This window comes from Peromyscus californicus, unplaced genomic scaffold, assembly GCF_007827085.1.
Source record: "Peromyscus californicus insignis strain IS unplaced genomic scaffold, ASM782708v3 Scaffold_6__1_contigs__length_162567912, whole genome shotgun sequence".
Taxonomy (NCBI): Eukaryota; Metazoa; Chordata; class Mammalia; order Rodentia; family Cricetidae; genus Peromyscus; species Peromyscus californicus.
In genome coordinates, this window is record NW_026294584.1 from 101,226,433 (window position 1) to 101,252,985 (window position 26,553).

General features: G+C 39.7%; 1 protein-coding gene and 1 non-coding gene across 2 annotated transcripts in view; both read left to right on the forward strand.

Annotated features, from left to right (window-relative positions):
• The window catches only part of Aplf (aprataxin and PNKP like factor), a 48,433-nt gene that overhangs the window by 7,967 nt on the left and 13,913 nt on the right, over positions 1-26,553 (forward strand). The window contains exons 3-7 of the mRNA XM_052720717.1: positions 6,168-6,340; positions 10,991-11,132; positions 11,434-11,563; positions 16,437-16,621; positions 25,192-25,544. Of these exons, the coding sequence (XP_052576677.1) occupies positions 6,168-6,340; positions 10,991-11,132; positions 11,434-11,563; positions 16,437-16,621; positions 25,192-25,544 (983 nt within the window). The remainder of the gene's footprint in view (positions 1-6,167; positions 6,341-10,990; positions 11,133-11,433; positions 11,564-16,436; positions 16,622-25,191; positions 25,545-26,553) is intronic.
• On the forward strand, positions 2,382-2,545 carry LOC128100236 (U1 spliceosomal RNA). The gene has a single exon (XR_008214748.1). It is a non-coding gene; the product is annotated as a U1 spliceosomal RNA (small nuclear RNA).

A 26,553-nucleotide genomic window follows, 5' to 3' on the forward strand; every position in this document is an offset into this window, starting at 1 on the left:
AAATTCTGAGACTTCTAGCACATTTCCCACCAGTAGCTGATCAATTTAATCATTACTTGTGCTGGAGGGCCTGGTAGACCCCTATAGGAGATGATATGTGTTATATACAAGGAATCATTTCTATTTCCAATTACTTGTTATAGTTTGCAAATAACAAAGTTAATTGTGAATCATCTGGAATAAATTCAGTAGTTTCAATATGTAAAACAATTCTTTTTACATATTGAGTCAGTAGCTATGTTAAGAGGTTCTGGAAAAGTCTAATAATACCATGAGAATAGTATATAATTCTGACATTTGAACAGAATCATAAGGGCATTGAGCCACTTTACTTATTTTTCCTGACTTATAACCTGCCTTTCCTGCTTTATTTGCATTAGTATTAAATGTAAGGGCTCCAGAAATTGGTGTTCCTCATACAATATAAGGAAGAATCCAATTAGTTCTCCTTACAAACTGAAGTCTCTTGCTTTTGGGATATTTGTTGCTAATCTTTCCCCCCAAATTACGTCAAACTCTTTGCCAATGTTCATAATGAGGAAATTTGAGCATTAGTAAAAAGTTACCACAATTCTATCTGGTACAATCCTGTTAATTGATGGAGTCTCAATTTTCCTCTCAGAATCAATTCTGAAACCCTTTCTACATAGGTCTTTAATTTTTTACTCTGTGTACTAAAAATATCCATTCTAATATATTATCTTCTCTCTGCATAAGAATTCCTGTGGGAGAATGCATAGAAGGTAAAATAACCAGAATACAATCAAGCTCTGGATCCAAACAACCCACATGTACATCCTGTAATTTCTTTTCTACCAAAGTTAATTTTCTCTCAGTCTTAGTTGATAGTTTTCTTGGACTGTTTAGGTCCTTATCATCTTGTAAGGTTTGAAATAAGTTACTTAGTTCTTGAGTTATTTATCCAATTGTGGGCTGTAGCCAGTTAATATCTTCCAGCAATTTTTGAAAATCATTAAGAGTTCGTAATTATTCTCTCCTGATTTGTACTTTCCATGGTTGAATTTTCTGTAAACCTATCTTATATCCTAGGTAATTCATAGAATCCCCTCTTTGTATTTCTTCAGAAGCAATTTGTAATCCCCAACAAGGCAAAATTCTCTTTACTTCATCAAACACTTTTCCTAAGGTATATGTATCTGAATCAGCCAGTAAGATATCATCCATATAATGTTAAATTATAGGTTGAGGAAATTGTTTATTAATTATTTCTAACATCTGTTGTACAAAATATTGACACAAGGTGGAGCTGTTTAACATCTCTTGTGGCAGAATTTTTCACTGATACCTTTTAACAGGCTGAGAATTATTATAAGTAGGCACTGTGAAGGCAAATTTTTCTCTATCCTGTTCTTGTAAAGGTATAGTAAAAAAAAGCAGTCATTGAAATCAGTCACCATAATAGACCTAATTTAGGTAATAAAGAAGACAAGGGAATTCCAGATTACAAAGAACCGATTGGCTGGATCACCTTGTTAATAGCTATCAAATCTGTTACCATTCTCCATTTTCCAGATTTCTTTTTAATGACATATATATGAGAATTTCAAGGACTGGTCGATTCTTCAATATGTGGAGCATTTAGCTGCATCTGTACCAGCTGTTCTTGTACCTATAATTTTTCTGATGTCAAAGGCCGTCTTTCCACCTAGACAGGTTTGTCAGTTAACCATTTTAAAGGTAGAGCTTTGAAAGATCAATAGCTGTTGTGTCCTGATTATATACAACCTGAACAGTCAGTGACTGTTCTTGATAATACCTTTCAATATTTTTCTCAGAAGCATTCTTTATTTTATAGTTTGTTTCTGAGATTGGAGGAATGTTAATCTGGAAAATATATTTTTACTCTTTTCTTGGTATTGCTTTTGGAAATTTGTTATTGTATTTAACAACTTACAGTGTCAAGGTTCTAGAAAAGGCATGATCTTATATAGTTAGCAACTTTTTGAATGGGAATTAGAATCAGATCTTTTAACTCTATGGAGTAATTTTTCTCTATTTTATTATTTATGATTCATAATTTTTAACTATTGAGTATTTTTCTTTAAAAAAATTTTTTTGTGTTAAAACTGCTGATTTACCTTAAGGAGTTTTAGTGATTTAGTTGAATAAAATTTTAGATTATGAACAACCTTAGATTTATATATATATATAAGTTTGATTTAGGACAGAGATGGTATTGGGGCAGGAGATGCCTGTGGCTCTTAGAATCTTTTCCACTCCTCTTCTGCATAAAGCCATGAGGGTAGGGAGTTGATAAAGACATCCATTTAGGGCTGAGTGTCCAAAGTCTCCCACTTTTTCCATATTGTCCAGCTGTGGATCTCTTTGTTAATTACTGTCTACTTAAAAGAAGCTTCTCCATACTTACCTGGCAGGGGAGATACCATGATCACGAAGGTGGTTTTCCCAGGGCGAGGCTTATCCATTGCACTCCGGATGTGCTGACCCCTGCGATTTCCCCACATGCGGGAAACTCGACTGCATAATTTGTGGTAGTGGGGGACTGCGTTCGCGCTCTCCCCTTTAAAAAAAAAAAAAAAAAAAAAAAAAAGAAGCTTCTCCAATGAGGGTTGAGTGATGCTCCACTCTATGGCTATAGCAATATGTCATTAGGAGTCATTTTATTGTTATGTTTCTTTAGCACAATGATACTCAACCTTCCTAATGCTCCGACTCTTTAATATAGTTCCTCATGTTGTGGTGACCCCTAGTCATAAAATTATTTTGTTGCTACTTTATAACTGTAATTTTGCTACTGTTATGAATCATAATGTAAATATCTGATATGCAGGATATCTGTTAGGCAACCCCCAAAGGGGTCACAACCCACAAGTTGAGAACTACTGCTTTAGCAGAATAATAGTGGTAGGTTTTCACCTAGGCCCATGATCTGTTTAGTCTTAGGTTCTTGTCTACTTTAGCAGTGTCAGGTATGGGGTTCATCTCATGGATTGGGCCTTAAGTCCAATTTTAAAAAGTGGTTGCTTACACCTATGACATCTGTGCCACTGTCCATTCACTTTATTCTTCTAAGCCAGTTCTCTCTCTACACAGCTTCTATTCTGTTCTCTTATTTAGCTCCTTTCTTGCCTGATTTCTCTCTACATTTTTCTTATGTTCCCTCTAAGTGCTATCTTAATTCCTTCATCTTGTTCCACTCCATCTAGGTTCTCATTCATCTAGTTCTTTCCCTCTTAGCTCCTTTCCCATCTTCTTTCTCATCTAGTTCTTCCTCATTTTGTTTTTCCCTACCTGGCTCTTCCTCATCTTCCATCTCATTCTTCTAGTTCTCTCTTCTAGTCCTCCAACCTAGTTCTCCTCAAGTCTCTGAGGTTTACAGTTATATACCTGTGCAATAGCAATGTTCTGGCTAAGGCAAGGTCACCAGACTTGAATTCCCTCAGGATCAAAAGGAGGGACAATAAGATCCACACAAAAGAGCAGTAGCTGTCAGCCATCATCTGCAACCCAAAAGGGAAGTGACTAATGGGGAAATTAATCAACTAAGGGCTAAATTCGGTTAATATCTAAGCAAAGGGAATTTTATGTGCTCAAACTATGTTCTTAGAAGTAGTTAGTTAAAATGTTAAGGATCTATAAGTCACTAAGTCATGGGTGAAAATAAAACTGCCTTCTTTTTTCCTTTGGCCCCTTACTGTCCAAGCTGTCTCGGCTGCCCATGTTTTCTGGCAGGGTGGGGAAAATGTAGCTAGGTAACCTATGTCACAGCTTGATATACCTGTAAGTCGAAACCCTTTAGTTCTAAGTTAATTGTTAAAGGTAGATCTAAAACTAGAGATAAGACTTTGGAAAGGGGAAGGTTAATAAGCTTAATTAGCACATCTGCCAGGCCTTCTCAGACAGATAGTCTGGATGCTTATATCTGTTCTTAGAAAGTCTGGGGAGTATCTCAGATAAGATACTTTCATCCAGAGAAGGTCCTGGCTGGATGTTGCTAATGACGAAAGTTACAGAAAGGCCTGAAACTGGGGGTGTGGCTGTGTTGCTGTTGCTGCTTTAGCACAGTTGGGAGATGTGTCCAAATACTTTAATTGTGCCCAATGGATGATCAAACACACTGTTCTAGGAATGGAAAAGCTACAATAGTACATGAGAAATTCATAGCAGGAAACAGGTAATATTCAAAAGCCAATATCACCAAGTCTCCTTAAGCCCTGGCTTTATCCCCTGGAAGGCCCTTGGCTTCTTCCAGGTATTAGCTTTTGCCATAGTCAGCTGAATTCCTACTTCATATTTCTGTGGCTTCCAGCAAGGGTCCAGTATTGACGGTGTAGCAGAAGCCAGAGGCCTTGAACCAGACCAATGACTCATTACAATGAACATTTGCAAGTAAAGCTGTTTGGGCCAAAAGGTATACTACATGACACATTGCAGCTTCCAGTGCCACTATGACTAATGAATATGTGATGGGGAGGGGAAAGACAGAAAGAATGGTACATGTCCAGTGGAACTGGAGACGTGACAGCTGTGATGGGAGGGAGTGAGAAAAGACTGTGCCCAGAGGAGCAGGTTGTGCCCAGAGGGGTTGGTGAGGTGTTTTTTATTTTATTTTATTTTATTTTATTTTTATTTTCTTTTGGTGGGAAGGTTACAAGGGGAGAGGGCAGATATGAAAGAACTGGAAAATACATGGGATTGGGGTGCATGATGTGAAATTCCCAAAGAATCAATAAAAAATTTTGTTAGAAACTTTGATTGTATATAATTTCATATATATGTTAACAGTAAATAATATGTATTTAGGCTTAACTTAAGGATTGATCAGTATACGTCCTTGGAGTATCACGTTTACTCTGGAGTCCACTGTCTAAATAACTTAAGAAAAAGATTACCAAGGACCATTAATTCACTTTTTTGTGGGTAGATTTAATAACTGCCTGAGGATCTGATGTTTTAAACCAAGCTTTCCTAATTCCTTGGGATATGTTATTGCATAAATAATGATAGTCTCCATCTCAGACAGTCATATGTATATGTACAAATACACACACACACACACACACACACACACACACACACACACACACACACACACATAAATGGCTGATCAATAAAAAATGCTGAGTGATTAAGTTGGTATGCTAGGGAAATGGTTGATTTCTCTAGGAAAAAGTAATTTAGCATAATGTAATAGAGGAAGAGGTCACAGGGAGAGTTGTTCAGAATCTATTGATTTGTTTGCATTACGGTAGATTACGTTATCATGTAGTAAGGCTTCTTTATTTCAAAACCTAATAGTAAAATAAAAAATTGGCTATTTGACTTACAGAAATGGCCAGTTTTACCTTGATTGCATTTAAGATTTTTTTTATTACATTTTGTGTTTAGGGGAGGCATGTGTGTAGAGAGCAAAGGACAACTTGCTGAAGTTGGTTCTCTCCTTTCTCCATTTGGGTCCTGGGGATTGAGTTATGTCCTCAAGTGTGGTGGCAGGCAGGCACCCTTACCTTCTAAGACTGCTGACCAGCTTATATTTGCAAATTTTGAAGTGCCTTTCAGTAGGTATTTTAAAAATTCCTTTTGAGGAAACTAATTATCTCTGCTAATATGGAGGCAGTCAGTGGAAAAATATAATCTAAAATAATTAATGCACTGATAGTTTTGTCTTTGATATATGTTAATTACTTGTGATTTCAATCTAAATGATATTCATGGAAGGAGTTATTTAAAAGTAAAATTATTCTTCAAGACAGCTAGAAAGAAGGCAGTAATGCATGAGATATTTGATCACCATATCCTGCCTCACGGTTTTTCACTTTTAAATTGTATCAGAAATTATTAGGAGAAAATAAATAATAGCAAAGAAGTGCTTTTGCCAGAGGACGAGTGCATTTTGGAAACACAGTGGAGACCCTTCTCATACTGAGAATTATTTTTTCATCTTTCTTATCCATTGAGTAGCTAGCTTATTTAACACATCAATTGCTGATTTTGCTTGTTATCTTGGATTCCTTCAGGAACGGAAGGTTTTCATGTATGAATGATTATGTTACTAGGTGCCAGGCTTACTAAACTTTCAAGTGTAATTTTATACTTAATTGTTTTGATACCAAAATTCTGGATCATTTCCTATTAGTTGTAGTTTTCTCAATCCTGCTGTACCACTGTATTCTTTTATTGATTAGATCCATACAAATCCGTGTTTCCATCAGTCCTCTGAGGAGAGCCAGCTCTTGCCAATGAAGACACACGTGTGGTGCTGGTTGAATCCTGGGGATAGCTTTTCCTTGTTACTCAACAAGTACTCTTTCCGTGTTTTCTCTCCACAAGCTGAGGTGGAAATGGAGTGTACTTTAAGGTAAGCTTGCCTGGTGAACTTAGAGTGAGTAATGGCATTTGTATCTGAGTCCCCTACCCCCACAAATGCTTCAGTGAAAATTGTTCTAGGTTTGAGTCATATTTGGCTGCAGTAGCCACATAATTTGTGTTTCTGGAAAACATTTGGCTTTGGAAATGGATGCTTCATGGTATGCTCCAATGTGTGCTATCCTTTACCTTTTTATTCCTAATGTTTCCACCAAACAAAACTAACTACATGTTTCCTTGAATTTTTACCTTTATTAAAAATTTTCAGGTATTCTGACTTATATCACTGCCTTATCTTATAATAATATCATAAAGTACAGAGTAGGAGGACTGAAGAAATGAGGTAGTAGGATGAATGCACGGAATCTGCTATAAAGTTAAAATTCGCAAACTAGTTTCTGAGCCAGTTGCCAGGCAATGGCTGGGCTTTTTTCTGGCTCTAAATGACAGAGTTCAAACACTAGACCTGTAGAACTGATTGGATTAGTTATATAGAACTAATATTGACGTATGCATTAGACATTTCTTGATATCATTGAGGTTCTCATGCACTTTAGAACTACCTCAATTTTGCTTTGTCTACCACATCAAAATTTAAGATTGTTGTTGTCAGTCCTGTGTTCATCTGCTCACATTGAAAAGCCAGTACGTGGTAGACAAGAGTGCCCTCAAGAGCCCTCACCCTAAAAAGTGGAAGGAGCTTTCTTCTCCCCAGAAACTATCCTGGGGACCTAAGTACAGGGAAGGGCTTATATAGAGATAGAGAGGAGGTGCATAGGCAGTGATGGGAAGACCATTTGCTGGACAAGGTCTTAAGGCAGCATGGTTGTCAGATGGTGTGGGTTTTAAAGAAAGGTTCTTTAGCAGGTAGTCATCTAGGTGTTTGTATAGAATGTAGAATAGTGGACAAAGGGAAAGGAAGTAAAAGCAACCGCCAAACACAACTCCTGAGAGTAGCCACTGTTAAGTATGGCAATAAGCTTCATGTATTTGAACAATGAAATCTTCATAACAATGAGTGTGAGGGATTCATACTACTAATATCTCTGTTGCAGTTCAAGAAAGACAGAGAAGGTTTGAGACTTGCCTAGGGTTACATAACAGGTCCGGGTTCTAGACTTGAGCAAGCTATTTCCAGAAGGATGCTCTTACAGATTACCCACTACTGTTCCACTCACTGCAAAAATACCTGGAGGATGGTGAAGTCAACCTGGAATAGTCATAGAATGGAAAGAAAGAGGGAGGGAGGTGGAAGGAGAGAGAGAGAGAGAGAGAGAGAGAGAGAGAGAGAGAGAGAGAAAAGAGAGAGAGAGAGAGAGATCCTCATTAAAACTCTGTAGTATGATATTGAAGGAAAAAATTAAAAGTATATAAAGTGTATACTATTTCTATCAAATGATGGATGCATTCATATAATGAAGTCATAAAGACATCATACTCAAGCTTTTGGGGATGGAATGGAGGGGAGAGGAACAAATTTGAGGTTGTGTACAGAGAGGGCTTTGATTGTTTTTAATTGGAGCAAATTGGACAAAGTACTCTCGTTGGGGTAGTATACATAGTATTCATATTTGTAGGTAGGGAGATAGGGTATGCTGTCTTATTGCTACACGTTTAACTCTTATAAGAGTTTAAACAAGACTAAAAAGGATCCTCTCTGTGTAGTACTTTGTTGCAGTTGTTAGAAGTCTTTTACCCTGGTAATTTTTTTTCTTCCAACTGATAGGATATTTAAGTTTTGAACCCAAATAACAAAATAGCAGTTAAAAAAAGAAAACAAAACCCCTGGTTAGTTCTCATTTTGCATTTGTTTACATACTTTTTACAGCCTGTTAAGATTTTATAGTATCATTCACAGCCTACTTTTTAGGAGCATGTGGCTACACATCACCTATAAGTTTTCATTTTTGACTCTTGTTTTTACTTATGTCTGAAATTATTCTGCTAGAAATACCAAAGCTCACACTTTTCTTTTGAGAAGCCATAGAGAAATCCAAATGAGAAAAAAATATACCTGGTTTTGTATTTAAATAATTAAATAATTCACATGGGAGCAGGGTTAATTAATTTTGCATTCCTGATGCATCCCCAGTATTGGGGTGCAGAGTGTATGTTGGCTCCTTGGATATCAGATTGAATGATATTGTGAGGGAGCAGGATTTTGTTTTCATAGCTAAACTTCATTGTTGATAAGGAAGTAACATAATTTTATTCCCTGGGGAGATTTTCTTAAAGATAGTCTTAAGGAAAGTACAGTAAATTTTTGTCATGCTAACTTATTTTTTCCAAACTATTAAAGTTCTTAACACTCAGATTCCATGTAAATAGCTGCTAGTTTCAAGCACTAATTCGGAACAAAGCAATAAAATGTTGATGAAAATCTCATTATAATGTGGGAACAAATAACTTTGAAATTGATTTGTAATTACAGAAAGGGTATGGATTTGAATGGGAGAGGAGCTTGGAAGATCTTGGGAAGTGGTTGGGGGAGGAGAACCATAATCAGACTATATTGTATGAAAAAATCTATTTTTAATAAAAGAAAAATGAAAGGAAAAAATTTCATTTGTAATTATTTTCAAATTAGCTCATTTTTATTAGTAGCATATTTTATATTAAAGATATAAAATAAGTAACATATTTGAACATAGCTTAGAATATATTTTGAACTCTTAAGGAAACTTAATTGCCCAAACAATCTTAAATATAAGAATGCTACTGAAGAACTCAACATTTCCCAATTTCAAAACCAGCTGCGAAACACAGTTATCAAGATAGTGTGGTCTTGGCATAAAAACAGACATAGCTCAGGGAGTTGAGGGTTCAGAAATTAGCCCTTACATTTACAGTCTTTACTTCTGACAGGGGCACCAATTAAACAGGGTAAAGTCAGTTGTCCAGACAGTACTGGAACAGCTGATAGCCACATGAAAAAAATGAAGGTAGACTTTTACTTTATATCATATAACAGTCAAAATGGATCAGAGACCTAAATATAAAGAGAGAGAGCATAGGTATGTATCTTTACCACCCTGCTCCAGGTATGGCTTCACCAGTCTAACATCAAAGCAACAGCGAAGACAGGAGCATTAGATAAGCTGGATTTCCTCCCATTTGAAATATGTGTGCTTATAAGAGCACAGTCAAGAAACAAAAAGGACAAGTGAATGACAAAACTTTGTAAATCATGTATCTATAATGTTTTACATCTAGAATATATAAGCAGTTATAACTCAAAAATACAAGGCCAACCCAGTTTTAACATGTGTAACTGATGAGAATAAATATTTCCTAACAATAAAATGAAAAGATAGCATCATTAGTCATTGGGAAACTTAAGTCAAATCTATAATGAGAAAGTTTTAACAATTTGAAAAAAAATGCTCACTAAGCTACTAGGCAGCTATAACCAAAGACATTAGTAAATGTTGATGTTAGCATATGGAGAAACCAGAACTCTCATATATGATGTGGTGTTGTGAAACAATACATTCTCCTTGGAATGTCCATATTCTGATAAGTTTTTAGGCTGTGGTGGCACACACCTTTAATCCCAGCACTCAGGAGGCAGAGGCAGGTGGATCTCTGTTGAGTTCCAGGCCAACCTGGTCTACAGAGTGAGTTCCAGGAAAGGCGCAAAGCTACACAGAGAAGCTCTGTCTTGAAAAACCAATTATATATATAAACAGCTGTGTGTCCTGGCACTCCCCCTCCTAGGTTTATGCCCCCAAATTGAAAACATGTGTTCACACAAAAACTTATACTTGGAATCCCACAGTAACATCATTCGTAATAGTCAAAGTTGAGAAACAAGTCAAATGTCCATTAGCTTTTGAGTAGTAATCAAATATGGAATAATCTTGGAATATAGTTCCTGCCATTTATTATGATTCCTGCCATTGAAATTCAAGTCCGCCTTTGAAAGAGATCATTCCTTATTTTATAGCTACTAAAAGAACATTTCAAAACTACAAATCAGACTCTTCAGCTACACATTTCTGAAATCTCTTATCTTCAGTTTTAAAGGTGTTTTTATTTTCATTTTATGTGTATGAGTGTTTGCCTGGATATATGTGTGTAAGTGCACCATATATGTGCCTCTGGCCACAGAGGCCAAAAGAGGGCATTGGACCTGGAGTAACAGATGGTTGTGAGTTGTCATATGGATACTGGGACCTAAACCTAAGTCCACAGCAAGTGCTCTTAACCACTGATCCATCTCTCTGGCCCCAGCCCATGATTTTTAAGACTAATATATGTTGTGATAATATATGTGGCTGGAGATAAAACATTTTACTGTAGTATAAACTGTTTTTAGTTTTTTTTTTTTTTTTTTTTTTTTTTTTTTTTTTTTTTTTTTTTTTTGGTTTTTCGAGACAGGGTTTCTCTGTGTAGCTTTGCGCCTTTCCTGGAACTCGCTTTGGAGACCAGGCTGGCCTCGAACTCACAGAGATCCGCCTGGCTCTGCCTCCCGAGTGCTGGGATTAAAGGCGTGCGCCACCACCGCCCGGCTGTTTTTAGTTTTTTAAAGTTTGACTGAAGGAGCTCAGTACCCCAGTGAGAAGTCCTCAGAAGCATAGAACTGAGCAGCCTCAAGGTTGCCACCAAATGATAAAAAACAGAGTTCTGTTGTATTTTACAGGAACAGTCAAATACTTGATGAAGATGACGTGTTGAGTGAGATGCATAAGTCCCCTGTGATTAAGCTGCCTGATGAGACAACCAGTGCTTCACGGCTGCAAGGAAGCCCTGAACTAACCAAGTGTGCTGCCGTCGAGACTCCGGTGAGAAACCTCAGAGGCACCTTCCTAACGTGGTCTGTGCTTCCCAAATAGACAACTGACGTCATGCGTGTTATAACGCCTGTGGCACTGACCTGCTTCTGTTGTTTCTAAGTCTGTAGAGAGTGTCAAACTAGGCTGACACAAACCAATAGATAATGAATTTCTTGTCAAGAATTGAACTGACTGGGTCTACAGTTGTGGGTAGCTCTGCTAATGGTAATTTTCCTCAAAGTAAATCATTTTACAACTTCACTAAGGGTGCATGTCACCTTTAGGAATTAGTTTATGAATGTTCTTTTAGTCCTCTTCAGGTGCACGTGGAGATGGCAGTGGGCACCAGCCACACCCTGCCCAGAGGAAAAGAATCCTCCCAGCTTGGATGTTAGAAAATTTAAGTGATCAAAACCTTTCAGCACCTGTTACGGGTGGAGGTAAGTTTTTGTCTTTGCTGATGTTTTCAAGGAAACATTAAAGACAATTTAAAGGTTTTCTGAGCAAATAGGTATCGAGTGGTGGTCGCACACAGTATGGGTTAGCCTGGGACTTTAAATTATGTTCTGTCTATTTATTTACTTTGAGACATGGTCTTAAACTTGTTATGCCCCTGCCTCAGTCTCCTGAGTGCTGAGGTTACAGTTGTGGCTGCTATGCCTGTTAACCTAAGATTTACTTTCAGATGTGCATGGAATATAATTCAGAACATAAGCTATTACTTTATGGTACTTGTCAAACAGCATTCTATCCACTGATATCTTGTTGAGCATGTGATATTCCTCTTTTATTGTTAGATGCACTGTTAATATATATTCTCAGGTGAGCACGTTGGTGTCATTGTAGCAAGAATCTTAAAATTCTTATTAATAAATTCAAACCTGAGCCAGGTTGGGGTGAACTGGAAGATCAGAGAACCAGAACAAGCCACAGCTACCTCACCTCGCCAGATCCTCAGCTGGTCTTGTTTCCTCAGACTGGAGGCCTCTGAGTCCTCATCCAGAATGGGTCTCAGCTGAGCTGCTGCTCAAAAGCCTGAATGCTTAACCAGGCCAAATGCTTAACCAGGCCAAATGCTTCTAGTTCCTGGTCCTCACGCCTTACATATCTTTCTGTCTTCTACCATCACTCCCTGGGATTAAAGGCGTGAGTCACCATGCTTGGCTGTATCCTTGAACACATGGATTTCTGCCTAGCTCTGCCTCCCAAGTGCTGGGATTAAAGGCATGTGCTACGCATTCTGTCTCTGACCCCAGATAAGTTTATTAGGGTGCACAATATTTCGGGGAACACAATACCACCACATGTCATATCTGAGATGAAAGGACACCACAACCAAAATATTTTAAAATAATCAAATAAAGTAACCAGGCACACAGTGTGTGTGCTACGAGATTAAAATACACATGAGTCTTGTCATGGCCCAGTTTATGTCATGAGCTTATGCCACCTCAGTGATTTATGTCTTTCTGCTGGACATCTATTGTTTCTTATTCATCTATTTATTTATTTATTTATTTATTTGTTTATCTATTTATGTATTTATTTATTTATTTTTCTCCCATATAGTACATCCCTATTGAAGTTCCTCTTCCCTCCTCTCCTCCCAGACCCTTCCTCTGACTTTCCTTCTCCCCCAGTTCCAGTCCTGTTTCCTTTCAGAAAAGGGCAGGCCTCCCAGAGATATCAACCAAACATGGTATATCAAGTTGCGATAAGATTAGGCACTTTTCCTCATCTTAAGGCTGGATGAGATAATGTAGTAGGAGGAAAAGGGTCTCAACATTAGGCAAAGGAGTCAGAGACAGTTTCCACTCCACTGTAGGAGTCCGATGAGAAGACCAAGCTATACAACCATAACATATATGCAGAGGGCCTAGGTCAGACCCATGCAGGCTCCCTGATTGTCATTTCAGTCTCTGTGAGCTCCTATGAGCCAAGGTTAGTTGATTCTGTGGGTGTTCTTGTGATGTCCTTGATCCCTCTGGCTTCTACAATCCTTCCTCCCTCTTTTCCACAGGGTTCCCTGAGTTCCCCTGATGTTTGGCTGTGGGTCTCTGCATCTGCTCCCATCAGTTGCTGGATGAAGCCTCTCTGATGACAGTTATGCTAGGTTCCAGTCTAGGAGTATAGCAGAAATTCACTGGGAATCATTTCACTGACCTTTTTTTTTTTTTTTGCTGGTCGTGTTTGGTTCTGTCCTAATTCTTTTCTGTCTGTGATTTTTCTCAAAGTTTTTGTTTTAACAAATGTTAAAAGTTAAGTGCCTTTTCTGTACATCAGTAAGATTTGATGTCAAATGCCTCTCCTATACATCAGTAGGATTTGATATCAAATGCCTCTCCTGTACTTAAAGAATTTTGAATATCAAATCAGCCTTGCATTCTTGATAAACCCTTTGACTCTTGGGCTCTTTTGGTTGTCTTTGGATTCTGGGAAATGAACTTAGGGCCTCATTTGCTGAACAAATTCTACCTCAGCAGATTTTCACCTTTTTTTTGTCCCTTTTATTTGTTAAGGATTTTTAAATGATTGTTTTAAGTGGTGTTGAGCAATAATCTTATTTTAGTGTGAAGTATTTTGGGGGTTTTAATGTAATCGCTGGCCTGGTAAAATGCATTGAGAAGTGTTACTCTTCTCTGTTTCCTGAGAGAGTTTATCCTTGTGCTGCCCACTGTAATAGAGTACTGTAGCCTAGGTGACCTAAGTGACATTTACTTTCTCACAGTTCTGGAGGCCAGAAATCCAAGATCAAGGTGTCAGCATTGTGGCTTGCTGTTAGCTATCTTCTCTATGTATCACATCTCTCTCTCTCTCTCTCTCTCTTTTTCTCTCTCTCTCTCTCTCTCTCTCTCTCTCTCTCTCTCTCTCACACACACACACACACACACACACACACACACACACACACACACGAATGGTTTTGAGATGTTACAAACATTCCATTTGTAGCAAATTTGCCAGTGTCACTATTCCTGTGCTTTGGAGACATTACAATTATGATTGCTTGAATATAAGGACTACAACATGATTGACAGTAAGTGAAACAAGGGAAAATGGTGGGATAAAAGGTGACTACTGTATATTACTCCTATTGTGGTGCGATGGATAGTTCTGTTGATAATATAGACAGTTGTTGAATGTTGCACAGCCTCAGGGATGGACCTGATTGGGATGGTGAGGATAAATGAGGAAACTATAAACACATGGACACACAGAAACACAAAAAATCTGGAATTGAGTAGACTGGGCTCTCTGATGGAAAAACTGCAGCAACCTAGAAGTTCAGCATGCCGTGTGTGTGTGTGTGTGTGTGTGTGTGTGTGTGTGTGTGTGTGTGTATATGTATGTGTGTGTATGTGTATGCATATGTGTAGTTGAATATATATATGTATGTATGTAGTTGAACAGAGCAAAGAGGCAGGTTTATTGCATACAGCTCAACAGGAGGCAGGTTCATTACATATAACTAAACAAGGAGGCAGACTTAATTAATCTCAGTAAGAACAGTCTCTAGGAGTGGTCTTCAGGCTATAAATATCCAGGGGAGAAAGCTGTGGTGGATGTTTTCTTCAAACACGGTCAACATCCACACTGAGACTCTCGTGGAAGGCCTTGCCACTCCCATGGGGCTGAGACATTGCAGTTCTCAGCATGGCTGTGCCCATGTCAACAACATGTATTCGTTCACTCAGGGCTTCCTCTGCTCCCTACAGCCAGTGTTCCATCGGTATTTATTCCCTGAAACTGCTTTAGGCCCTTCGGGTATCCTTCAGAATAAGGCTAAGAGACTGATGCCCATAGGCCAGATCTGGCCACTGCCCATTTTGGAGTAAACCTGTATTGGAGTACAGCCATGCTCATCTGTCCATATCTAATGGCTACTCTTTGTTATGAAGGCAGAGTTGAGTAGCTGTAGTAGACACCCTATAGCCCTCTACAGAGCTTTATAGTCTGTCTTTTTCTTTTTTTTTTTTTTGGTTTTTCGAGACAGGGTTTCTCTGTGTAGCTTTGCGCCTCTCCTGGAACTCACTTGGTAGCCCAGGCTGGCCTCGAACTCACAGAGATCCGCCTGGCTCTGCCTCCCGAGTGCTGGGATTAAAGGCGTGCGCCACCACCGCCCGGCTAGTCTGTCTTTTTCTAAAAAAAAGTTACTAATCTGTCTTAGAACGACAGTGACTACGAAGTGTATACATACTTACATCCTAGACAAATTTTGGTTATATTCCTAATTTACTTAGTCCAAAATATTGAGCACTAGTTTTATAAGAGGCACATTTTAAGGTCCTGAAGGCCTTCCCCAAAGGGGGAAATAGTAAGCAAGGCATATAAAGTCTTTGCCCTCAAGAAGCTCTCCCTGCAGTATAGAGGACACAATTAGCCATGAGCTTTTTCCTCTTACGGTACAAAGGCTGTTTCATCTTTTCTGATTAGACAATTATGAATTTGTTGACAAGATGGGATTCTGACTAAAGGTTCACCAACTATAATATATGGATAATATGAAGATAATATATGGATAATATATAGCATATAGTATACATTGTTACTGAGATTTCTTTATTTACAAAGTCTATAGAGGACATTCTCATTCCTAGGTTTTTGGAGTTTTTACATATATCTGAAATCTGGGTTACTCTGTCAGCTTTTCTCAGAGAAAATTGTTGCTATAATTTAAAAAATTGTAACTAATGTGTCAGGTTCTCTCTTACTTCATTTACTTCTAGTGACTCTGTGATTTCCACTTTGCAGTTGCAAACAAAGCTTGGAGTTGAAGTAAAACAGTTAAAGTGGACCCATTGTGTCTGAGCTTGGTGCGCTCTGGGTTGGCGTTCTTAGCCACTGTGCTGCCTAATGCTGTTTGAGATTGCAAATAAGTATTTCCCAGTGGACATTACTGGAAATGTCATTTGGATTTGCAGGTGTCCAGCTCTATCATTCTGGGCCATAATCCCTTAAGACGGGGTCTCTCACTGAATCTGGAGCTCGCTGGGTTTGGCTCCACTGGCTGGCATCAACCCCAAGTGTTCTTTGTCTTTGTCTCCCTGCTCCCTCCAATGAAGTACTGGGGTTACAGGCCCAGCAAGCTCTACCCCCACTTTTTTTCCCTTTTCTTTTCTTGTGTTGGTGCTGAATATGCACACTCAGATCCTTAAGCTTGCACAGCAAATTATCTTCCCCACTGAGCCATCTCACAGCCTGTGAGTCACTTGCTCGTTTATCCTTTTCAGTCATGTAGAGTATTGACCTTTGAAGATACGGGAAGTAATTTTCTTCTTGTTCTTTGTATGTGTGTGCTTGTGTGTATGTTAGATAAGGATGTCATCCAGAGGAGTGGAGAAGAAGGAACCTGCAAAGATAAAACTCCAGTAAACAGAACATGGCATGGAAGAAAGCGATTAATTTCACTAGGAAATTCAGAAAGTATGTCAGCAGAACAGGATCCTGGGAAAAAATGTAAAAGTTCTGATCAAGAAGGACCATTTGTTTCATCCAAGGTGATTAAAAATATGTTGTTTATTTTCTTTATCTGATATTTGAGACAGGAATTACGTCCTTTTAGCCCTTTGGATAAGACCAAGTGATAGAAATGAATCATGTGCTAAATTTATCAAAAAAAAAACTAAGCTACCGCCTTTTTTGTGTTTATATAGATATAAACTAGCTTGCTCTCTCTCTCTCTCTCCTCTCTCTCTCTCTCTCTCTCTCTCTCTCTCTCTCTCTCTCTCTCTCTCTCTCTCTCTCTGTGTGTGTGTGTGCGTGCACACACTTATGTATTTTTCTTTTTTAAGAGGGTGCAGATCCCCTGGAACTGGAGTTACAGACAGTTGTGAGCTGCCATGTGGGTGCCGGTCAGGAAGAGCTTTATTGAAACTAATTTTGAATCTAGAGGGAGAGTTTGCGTTGTGGGCTAATATTTCAGAGTAGAGAAAGGCGGAGACCTCTTGGCTCTGGTCTTAGTTTGGCCTTTGTTCTGGTCGCCTGGTTGCTGTTGTGTGTGGACTTAATGTCACCACTGAGTAATAATGGCGAGGAGAACAAATGGTGTATCATTCTTCACAGAGCCACAGGATTACTCTGCTGTGCCTTCGAGTGATTGCAGACCTTTCATTCCTCTTCAGTTTGTCCCAATCCTCTAGAATGATTTGGCCCAATTGACATTCCTTGATGTTGGATATTTAAAAAGAAACAAGGCCTGTTTATTACATGAAGTTTTTTAAAAAACAAACAAAAAAAACTTGGATAATTGTATTTATTCTTTGGGAATTTTGTATAATGTGTTTCTTCAGCTCCTCCCATAATCACCCTCTCCATCCTTCTACTCATACCTACTTACCTGAGTTTTCTTCTCCGCCAAGTCCCATCAAGTCCAGTTTATGTCGCACAACTAGTCTTAGGAGTGAGGCCTACCTGGATATGTGGCTGATCTACCAGGGGGCACATCCTTGAAGAAAACTGACCTCTCTCCCAGCAGTTATCAAATGCCAAGAGCTCCTCAGTTAGTGGGGAGATTATGCTCACCTTCTCCCTCTAGCCAGATTCTGTGTAGCCTGAGCTTGCACAGGATTTGTGCACACTGAGGCATTGTAGCAGGAAACAATAGAGGTGGCCCCAGAACAGAAAGTCCAGGCATTTTTCTTCCTTTGACAGTGGTAGCTTAAGGTGACAGATTCAGGGCTGGGTAGGCCACTGGCTGAGCTCTGTGGGTCTCTTAGTCTCAGGAGGCCAGGCTGGTCCTGTCCTGGTAGAATACACCTTCACGTCCACCTCTTCCCCTAGGGAGAGACCAGACTCCCTTAGCACCTGTCCCAGTGAGAGAAGTGGATCCAGTCTCTAAGACTTAGTGTTTTTGCTTACTAATGGCGTCAAGTAATAAATCAAAACAAGATGAATTCTGGCTCATATATATTTGCCTTTAAATATTATTAAAATGCAATTTGTCTTATATAAACTTTTAGCCTTCATATATTTTGAACAGTGAGCATATCAATTCACTTTGCCTATTTTACAAGAAATTATTTAGTTCCAAAGAAAACCTAATATATGTGTTTTAATATACTTTATCCTGACTAAGTTTCATAATTATAAGAAAGACTTTAAGAAATATCTTCTTAGCTAATAGGTAGGAGAGAAGCAGTGAGGAGATCCCAGTTAGTCAAGGTGTTTGTGAGGTTTTGATGCCATCAAGGGGGTGTAATAGATACAGGAGGACTGCAAGCTCCACTTGGCTAAGTGTTCTTCCTGTGAGGGTCCTGAGGGAGCGTTACCTCTCTTTGTTGAGTAGAAAGGAGGCCCAAACCCTCACAACCTCTCTGCCGGGCTCTAGTGAAGTTGAGCCGGAGAACATGGCTGACGCTGAAGACCCAAGCCAGACTGGCCAAGCTCCTCCTCCATGTCTGCCCAGTTTCTGTCTCGGTCTTATCTTATCCCCAGAGAGCAGCCAGTCGATGGGATAGCACAGTGAAGAACGGGGAGACAAGCTCACCATGAGAGAAAACAGAAGCTTGGCTGGTCCATCCAGTCGGATGTGTGGAGATGCCTTACAAGACCTCAGAGCAATTGTCCAGGACTCTAGAGTAGACATTTTCTTAAGAAAGACTGGAAAAGGAAGTGGAGAGAAGGGGCAGAAATCCCTTCTTGCCCCTTTCCTGAGCTCTGACTCATTTAGTCCATGGCCTGTGTCTAAGTAGTGCCTTATGTGTACTCCTGCGATTTGAACATGCCCTCAAGGAGAACTATTGATACGCCATCCTTCAGCACCTGGAGGAAACTGAAGCCCAAGGCCACACTGCTAAGAAGCGCTGATGGCCGAAGTAGATGCTTTTGTGTACAGTGGGTTTTCCTATTGTGCACATTAGACTATGAGTGAGTTTGTGACGAGCACTCTTCTCTTCATGAAGTTAATTGTTCTTTTAAAGTCCAGGATTTTGTCAGTCCTCACAGGTCTTCTGCAGTCCTTACAGGTTGTATGTCTGTCCAGCTTATGGCCAAAGTGAGGGCTCTGGAATTAATCAATGTAAAGATCTCTGCTGTGTTTTGGATGTTTTGTCTCCTCTAAAAACTTGTACTGAAGCTTACTCTCCCTGTGCAGTGGTGCTTGCTCAGTACTGGCTCCATACTCAGGAGTAGACTCCAGTTGCTAGGAAGTCCACAGGAGCCGGTGGACTCTCTTTGCCCTTGTGTCACAAGAGGACACGAGTGCACATCCTGCTGTGCCTCTGTCATGTCAGAACACATTTGTCCTCTCTTCCCTTCTGCCCCATGAAGACAGAGTAGGAAATCCCACATCAGATGCCAGCAACTTACCATGGCCTCCCCAAAACTCAGAACTGAGAAAATACATTTTGTCTTTGATAAATGACCTAGGCTGTGGTATTTTGTTGCAGTAGCACAGAGATTAAGACAATAGTATTTCTTTTACATAATCTAATTAGAACTGTCACAGGCAGCCGAAGGAAGCACAGCCAAAAAAACTTCTGCAAAATCCTTTCATAAAATTATTAGTTATCTCTTGCTGTAATCAAAGTAAGCCCAACACTTAATCACTTAGCACAACATGACTTCTTATTTATTACAAATCGTCTGAGTTGGCTGGGCTCAGTTGGACACCTCTTTATGATACATTTTTGGTATTAGTGGTGGTGGGTTCAGGTTAAACGACTCTGCTCTCATGAATGATGCCTCTACAAGGATTGATGGGATGTCTGCAAGCTGACTGGGCCTCCCTCCCTCCACTTACCATTAGGTAGTTGAGACTCAATCCCTTTACCCAACAGCCGGATTCTAAGACGGTAAAATTAAAAGCTGCCAGATCTTTAAGGCCCAGATCTTTCAATGACTGGAACTGGTCATTTCTACTGCACTTTTTGGTCATGGAAAGTTACAAGGTTCCAGGTAGATGACAGACCAAGTACTAAAGCAAGGGAGAACAAATACATCTTGAGAACCCCTAATCCAAAAGTGAAAAATAAAATACCTCAAAATCTGAAACTTTTTGCATACTGGTAAGATTCTCAACTCACTTGGGACTTTGGATAGTTTCAGATATTGATGCTCAACCATAAATCTTTACAACTACTCCAGACTCCAAAAACTCAGAAATCCTAAGCATTTTGAACAAGGGGCAGTCAGTCAACTGTTGTCCTTGGAAATTTGGATACAAGGCAGGCATTCATTTAAAATTGAAGCAGCAGTGGGGACCTGCGCAGGAGGAGGCACTGGAAATGTATTGAGTACTGAGGTCCTTTAGCTCTCTAGAGAGAGATTGGAAGCGACAAAGTAAGATCTCTGAGATAAAGGAGGGAAATGATGGTTATATTGACACGACTAAGAAGTGCAGAGACTTTAGCCACTTCAGGATGGTGAGCCATCGGATTGGAAAAGCATCTAGGATGCAAAACTTCAGTGCTGAGTGTCTGAACACTGGATCTGGGGAAGGAGAGGGAATAAAAGGCAGGTTCCAAGTTTCCAGTTGGGAAGGACAGATAGTTAAGGTATTGGGAGAAGTTATGGTAGAGAACACACAGGTGGAATTTCAGTTGTTGTGTTTTCAGTTTCGGGGGATAGACTTCCTAGGAAGCAGTATTTAGCTAGTGCTTGAACTGTCAGTCAGAGATTGAGTATGAGGCTGGGATTTTTCCATTATTCTCCAGGAATGTTAATGGAATTGATACAGGACTTTTAGGCAACTTATCAGCACAGACATTCCTGCCAAGAGCATCTTGGAAACAACAAACCACCCTGCTGGATTTATGTTAGAGGGTAGTTCTTTATCCTATCCTTTAAAATACATTAAAACTTCAGATGGCTGAGGGGCAGGAAGTGCTTACTAGACAAGTTGATAAGCTATTTTAATAGTCTTAAGAGTGCATTCTGCTCTTCCTCAGAGGACCACTAGCCCCATGATCTCCAGTCTCAAACACATCTTTTTTTACTTTGTAGGAGATCTTTCTGTTATCAGAACTCTCTCGCCTCCCATGTTTAATCCTTCACACGTTCAACAAATAGCAGGGGATGCTTAGTAAAACTGAAGCTCTCATTCTCCTACTTGCCGTAGGTGATTCACCTTCCATTTTTCTTGTTCCCTTACCCGCCCCACCAGGTCGCTCATGAGCTTTGGAATTGGCACAGTTCAAATTTGTGTATCAGCAAACTTAAAAATTACTGCGTGTAATGGATTTTGGGATCATTTATAAATAATTGAAACCAAGAATGTTAAATTCTTGAATGCCAAGGCTACTATATATTAATATTGCATGAAGTTCCATAAGAGCATTATGATTTCCAACTTTTGTGTCTCTTATTTGGTTTTTTTGGGTCGGGGACTGTCTCAGGTCTCTCTACATAACCGTGGCTGTCCTGTAGCTTACTGTGTAGACCAGGCTGGCCTCGAATTCAAGGAGATTTGCCTGCCTCTGCCTCCCAAGTGCTAAAGGGGTGTGCTACCATGCCCAGCTGTCTCTCTTATTTGAAACCCCCTAATTTACATATTGATACCTGTGATTTTAGTGTTCCTTTCTCTCTAAATTAGCATGTTATACATGTTGCTGTGGGGAACTAAAGTTCAGTTCTTAATGAAACAGATTCTTCTTTATGTTCCTTAGAACTACACAGTTGAACTATGATGCTATACATTTCATTCTCTTTGGTTTTTCATTTTCAAATAGCAGAATAATACATGCTTATTGCCCAAATAGAATATCCAGAAGCATGTTTATTAAAAATGAAAACTTCATTTGCCTCATCCTTCAATCCCATTGTTGCATTGACTTTTGTAGCATTATAAAATCTTCATCTGGATTTATACAGGCAAATACACACACACACACACACACACACACACACACACACACACACACACACACACATATATGAAGATGTTATATTTATTTCCGACATGGTTTTGCTAAGTAACTTAACTTGGCTCATAACTTGATCCTTCAGCTACAACCTCCCAAGTACTGTGATGACAGGAATGTGCTACTGTGCTTGGCTATGAGAATTGTTTTTAATTTAAAGTTTTTGAGAGTTTCATACTTGAGTAAGTATTTACATCATTTCCATCCCTTCCCCTACTCCCACTTAAATTTATGACCCCTTCCTCTTTAGTTATCATTGATAAATACATAGGCACACACACAACCTACTGAATCCACCCAGTGTTGCTTATGTGCACATGTGTTTAAGGCTTCCCCTTTGGACTGGATGACCTATCAGAGGACTCATCCCTGGAAAAAATGGAATCTCCATCTCTCAGCAGCAGTTGAGTGCCTGTAGCTCTTTATCTAGGGGTGGGGTCTTGTTAAATTTCTTTCATTTTATGTTGGCGTGTCAAATGGTGTTCTCATTATACAGGTCATATTTAGACCATATTGTTGAGGTTTGGTGGATACAGCCTCCCTGTCATGTCTAGAAGACATTGTCTTACAGCAGGTGTTGTGGTCCTCTGGCTCTCAAAAGCTTTCCGCCCCCTCCTCTATGACTTCCCCTGAGGCTTCTGTATAGGAGTTAGTTTGGGCACCCCTCTGTCACTTGTTCTCTGCATTTTGACTGATGGTGGATCTCTGGAATAGTCATCATCTGCTACAAAATCTTTGATGGGGGGTGGTGTGAGAGATTACTTAAAACATTAAATGCCATCACAGAATAATACTGTTCTTTAGTTAAAAATATCCTTAGAGGGCCAGGGAGATGCCTAAGTGGGTAAGAACATTTACTCTGGAAGCATGAGAATCTAAGTCCACATCTCCAGTCCCCACATAAAAAGCCAGGCACAGCTTCATGTGCATGTGACCCCAATACTGGAGGGAAGAGACAGGCAGATCTGGAGAGTTCTCTGGCTGCCCGGCCTAGCCTAAAAGGCAGACTTCGGGTTCAGGAGCTCCTGTTTTGAGCCACTAGTGTGAAGACTAAGAGAAAAGGCATCTGGCACCTTGCTCTGGCCTCTGCATGTGCGTATGTGGGCATGCATGCACCACCCCCAACAAATACAGAAACCAACAAACCAACACAACACTCCTTTTAAAAGCAGTCCTTAGCCATGCCACTGTTAGGTCAACAGCTCTCCAATATTTTATAGAAAAGATGTATTTTTTTTTTTATCACTTTCCAATGTCTCTTTGTTCTGAAAGAAACTGACTAAGAAGTTGAGTGGGATTGTTTCCCTTCAAACATCTGCTGTGGCTGGATGCTGGAACAACAGTACTGTCAGGATCCCGTGTTTGGAAGTGTGAATCACCCCTTTCCTGTGGTGCTTGTTGAAAGGCGTGAGAATCGTCTGCCCTTTCCCCTCCAGGCTTTGTACACACAGATATCTGAAAGGCTGGGAACTCTTTTTTTTTTTTTTTTTTTTTTTTTTTTTTTGGTTTTTTGAGACAGGGTTTCTCTGTGTAGTTTTGCGCCTTTTTTGGAACTCGCTTTGTAGACCAGGCTGGCCTCGAACTCACAGAGATCCGCCTGGCTCTGCCTCCCGAGTGCTGGGATTAAAGGCGTGCGCCACCACCGCCCGGCAGAAGGCTGGGAACTCTTAAGGCCTCGGGAAGTGTGGTGCCTCTGAGGAATCACAGCCTTCCTTCCTAAGCATGGAAAATGCCTTGTAGAGTCTAAAATGCCACAGGAATAATAATCTAACAAGTTTGGGGCTCTTCGTTTCACTACCAGACTCACTGACTTACCCACCACTGAACAGGAGTGAAGGAAATGGGGGATCTGTCAAGTGGACGGTAGTCAGGACTTCTCAGTTCCTGTCCCTGAATTCCAGCTGTTGGCCTGTGCCAATTGGTCCTGAATGGAAGGGGATGGGACTGGGGTGTGACAGAGAAGGTTGGAAGTAGAGTGTATGGTGTAGAGGGATGTAGCCTAAATGCCACCACCCAAGTGTAAGTCATAGAAGATAGCCAAACACCTGCTTTTCCTAGGTTATCTGCTGCTGTGCAGAGCCATGATAGACCCACATCCTGTGGAGAACCTATTTAGCCAGTGTGAATACTGTTTCAGAGTTACAGTTTCTTTTAAAAGTATTGAAACATTTAAATAATTAGTCCAAAAGAAGTCATGTGAATAATATGTTAGGAAATTTGAATTATCAGCTATCTATTCGTACTAAAGTCAGCTTTCACCAGATGGTAGCTGCCAGGCCCCGAGCCCTTAGAAATGGAGGTGAACATTGATGTGTGTCTGGTGTGTGCTCCTCATATCTGTGACTTGGTTAACAAGAACACATGTGTTTAAATGAGCAATATTTCTGCTCCACAGAAAGGAGGTTTTTGAGATGAGGCTTACTTTTTATGCTGGTGGCCAGTACAAATTAAAAAGGCATACCGGGGTGATTGGAATATCTCCTTGGTACCGTGTTCCTGCGCCTTGGTGCAGGGACTGTGTTGTAGATCTCCCATTTAAGGTAGGACTCTCCACAGTCACTTGTTCTCTGCCCTCTGACCAGTTGTAGTTTTCTGTGAAAAGAAGCCCCTTTGATGAGAGGTTAGAGCGGCACTAGTCTACGGGTACTGAAGGTCAGTATCAGGGCAGCTGTGTATTTTATCCATTTAACAAGATGGCAGTAGTCAGCTCTCTGGGGCTTAATTGGCTAACCTGACATTTACTTAATCAGAACTCTCAAAGGAAAGGTGCTTGCTTTCTCCGTTGGTGATAGCATACCCTCATGCAGATTTATGTGTAGACATGAACCAGTTGGTCATTCTGCCATATGAAAACTACCTTTATTTGGAGAGAACTAAGTATTGCAGTCATTTTTAAGAAATTACAAGGACAGTGTTGTTGGATAGTGACATTTAAGAGCTTTTTGAGTTAGATTATGTAACAATGAAATAGAGTATCATTATAGCTACAAATTAATATTGTGAAGTCTACAAATTGTTAACAATTTATAAACTAAAAACAGAAAATGGTATCTTTAGTAGCTTCAAAATAAGATGTTTGAAGTTTTAAGCTTTAAATATCATGAAACTTGTATTTTTGTCCTCTTAAACTTTAATTTATATATTTCTTTTTTTTTTTTTGTTAAAGTTTGCTTTTTTAAAATGATGCCTTTTCTGGCTTTCTTTTACAGGAAGTTCCAGAATCATTGTCTTCAATCACATTAGGTGATCCAGATCCAGATACTGTGAAGATGAGTGAACCGAACACCGCAGTTCCAATAGAGGAGCTTGGCGAGGTTTCTAGACATAAAACTGTCAGCCAAGCAACAACAGATGGAGAGGGGGAGACAGTGAGCCGTCCTGAGAGTCATTCAAGCGTCCAAAGGAAGTCACCTCCCGAGACATCGCAAGGGTTCTGTCCTGAGTCCAGCTCTGCTCCCTCCAGTCCTGATGCTTCGCACACAGTGGCTGATTCAGTTCTAGGCTGTTCAGAAGGAAGCAAGGTCCGGAGGGCGTCCTGCATGTATGGGACTGACTGCTACAGGTAAGATGGACCCACAGGTGGCGTTTCAGCCCAGTGCTTCACTACCTGCTGCCTTGCAGTCCTGTGCTGTTGTGTTAAGAGCCTAATAAACCATTGCCCTAAGGTTAGGTGCTTTACCACATTTCTACCGGGCTGCACTTTCCCACTGTGCATTCTGGTAAATCCTGCCAGAAGCTTTTAAGATGCAATGGGGAATTAAATGTTTTATGTGTAGACATGCTGACTAATGCAAGTACCTGAATACTGGGGAATCCGGACTTAAAAACTGAATCACACAGACTTAAATACCTGCTTATTTAATATCTTAATTTTAAAGAGATACTTTCAGAAAGTTATTATACCTGTCTACTAAGATAATTTTAGATTGTGTTTAGGCATTGTGTTATATGTATATTCACATTTTTCTATAAAATAGAAAATTTTCTACTTTGAAAATTAGAAAATGAAATTTTTATGAATTCATATTTCATCCATTTAAATTGTAATCTTGGTTTTACAACAGCCTGTGTTAATCGGTCTGTTTCCACTGTTAGCCATCCCACTTGTCAAACTGTATCTGTGAAGTGCATCCTCATGCCATGTGCACAGAGTATGTACACCACACATTCTATGCATTTCACACTCTTATTATTGCTCTTTAAAATACATTGTTATTTTAGCATTAAAGTAGCTATATTTTTCAGTTTCAACAGTCCTGAGTTTTAAATTTATATATGATATTGTCTGTGGAATGTCCTTAAGCCTAGAACACAATGTAAAAATCTACAGCAAATCAAAAGCTATCTATTACTTTGGATTTGGAAAGACCCTGTTTTGTGTCTGCATTAGTTGGCGAGGGCAGCCATAACAAAACACCACAGACTGGCTTGCTTTGGTAACAGAATTCCCCTTCTCTCAATTCTGGACTTTAGAAATGCAGCCATAACAAAACACCACAGACTGGCTTCTCTTCTTGCCCTGAAGGTGGTTGTTTTCTCGGTGCCTTTTCTCTGTATGTCATTTCCCTGGT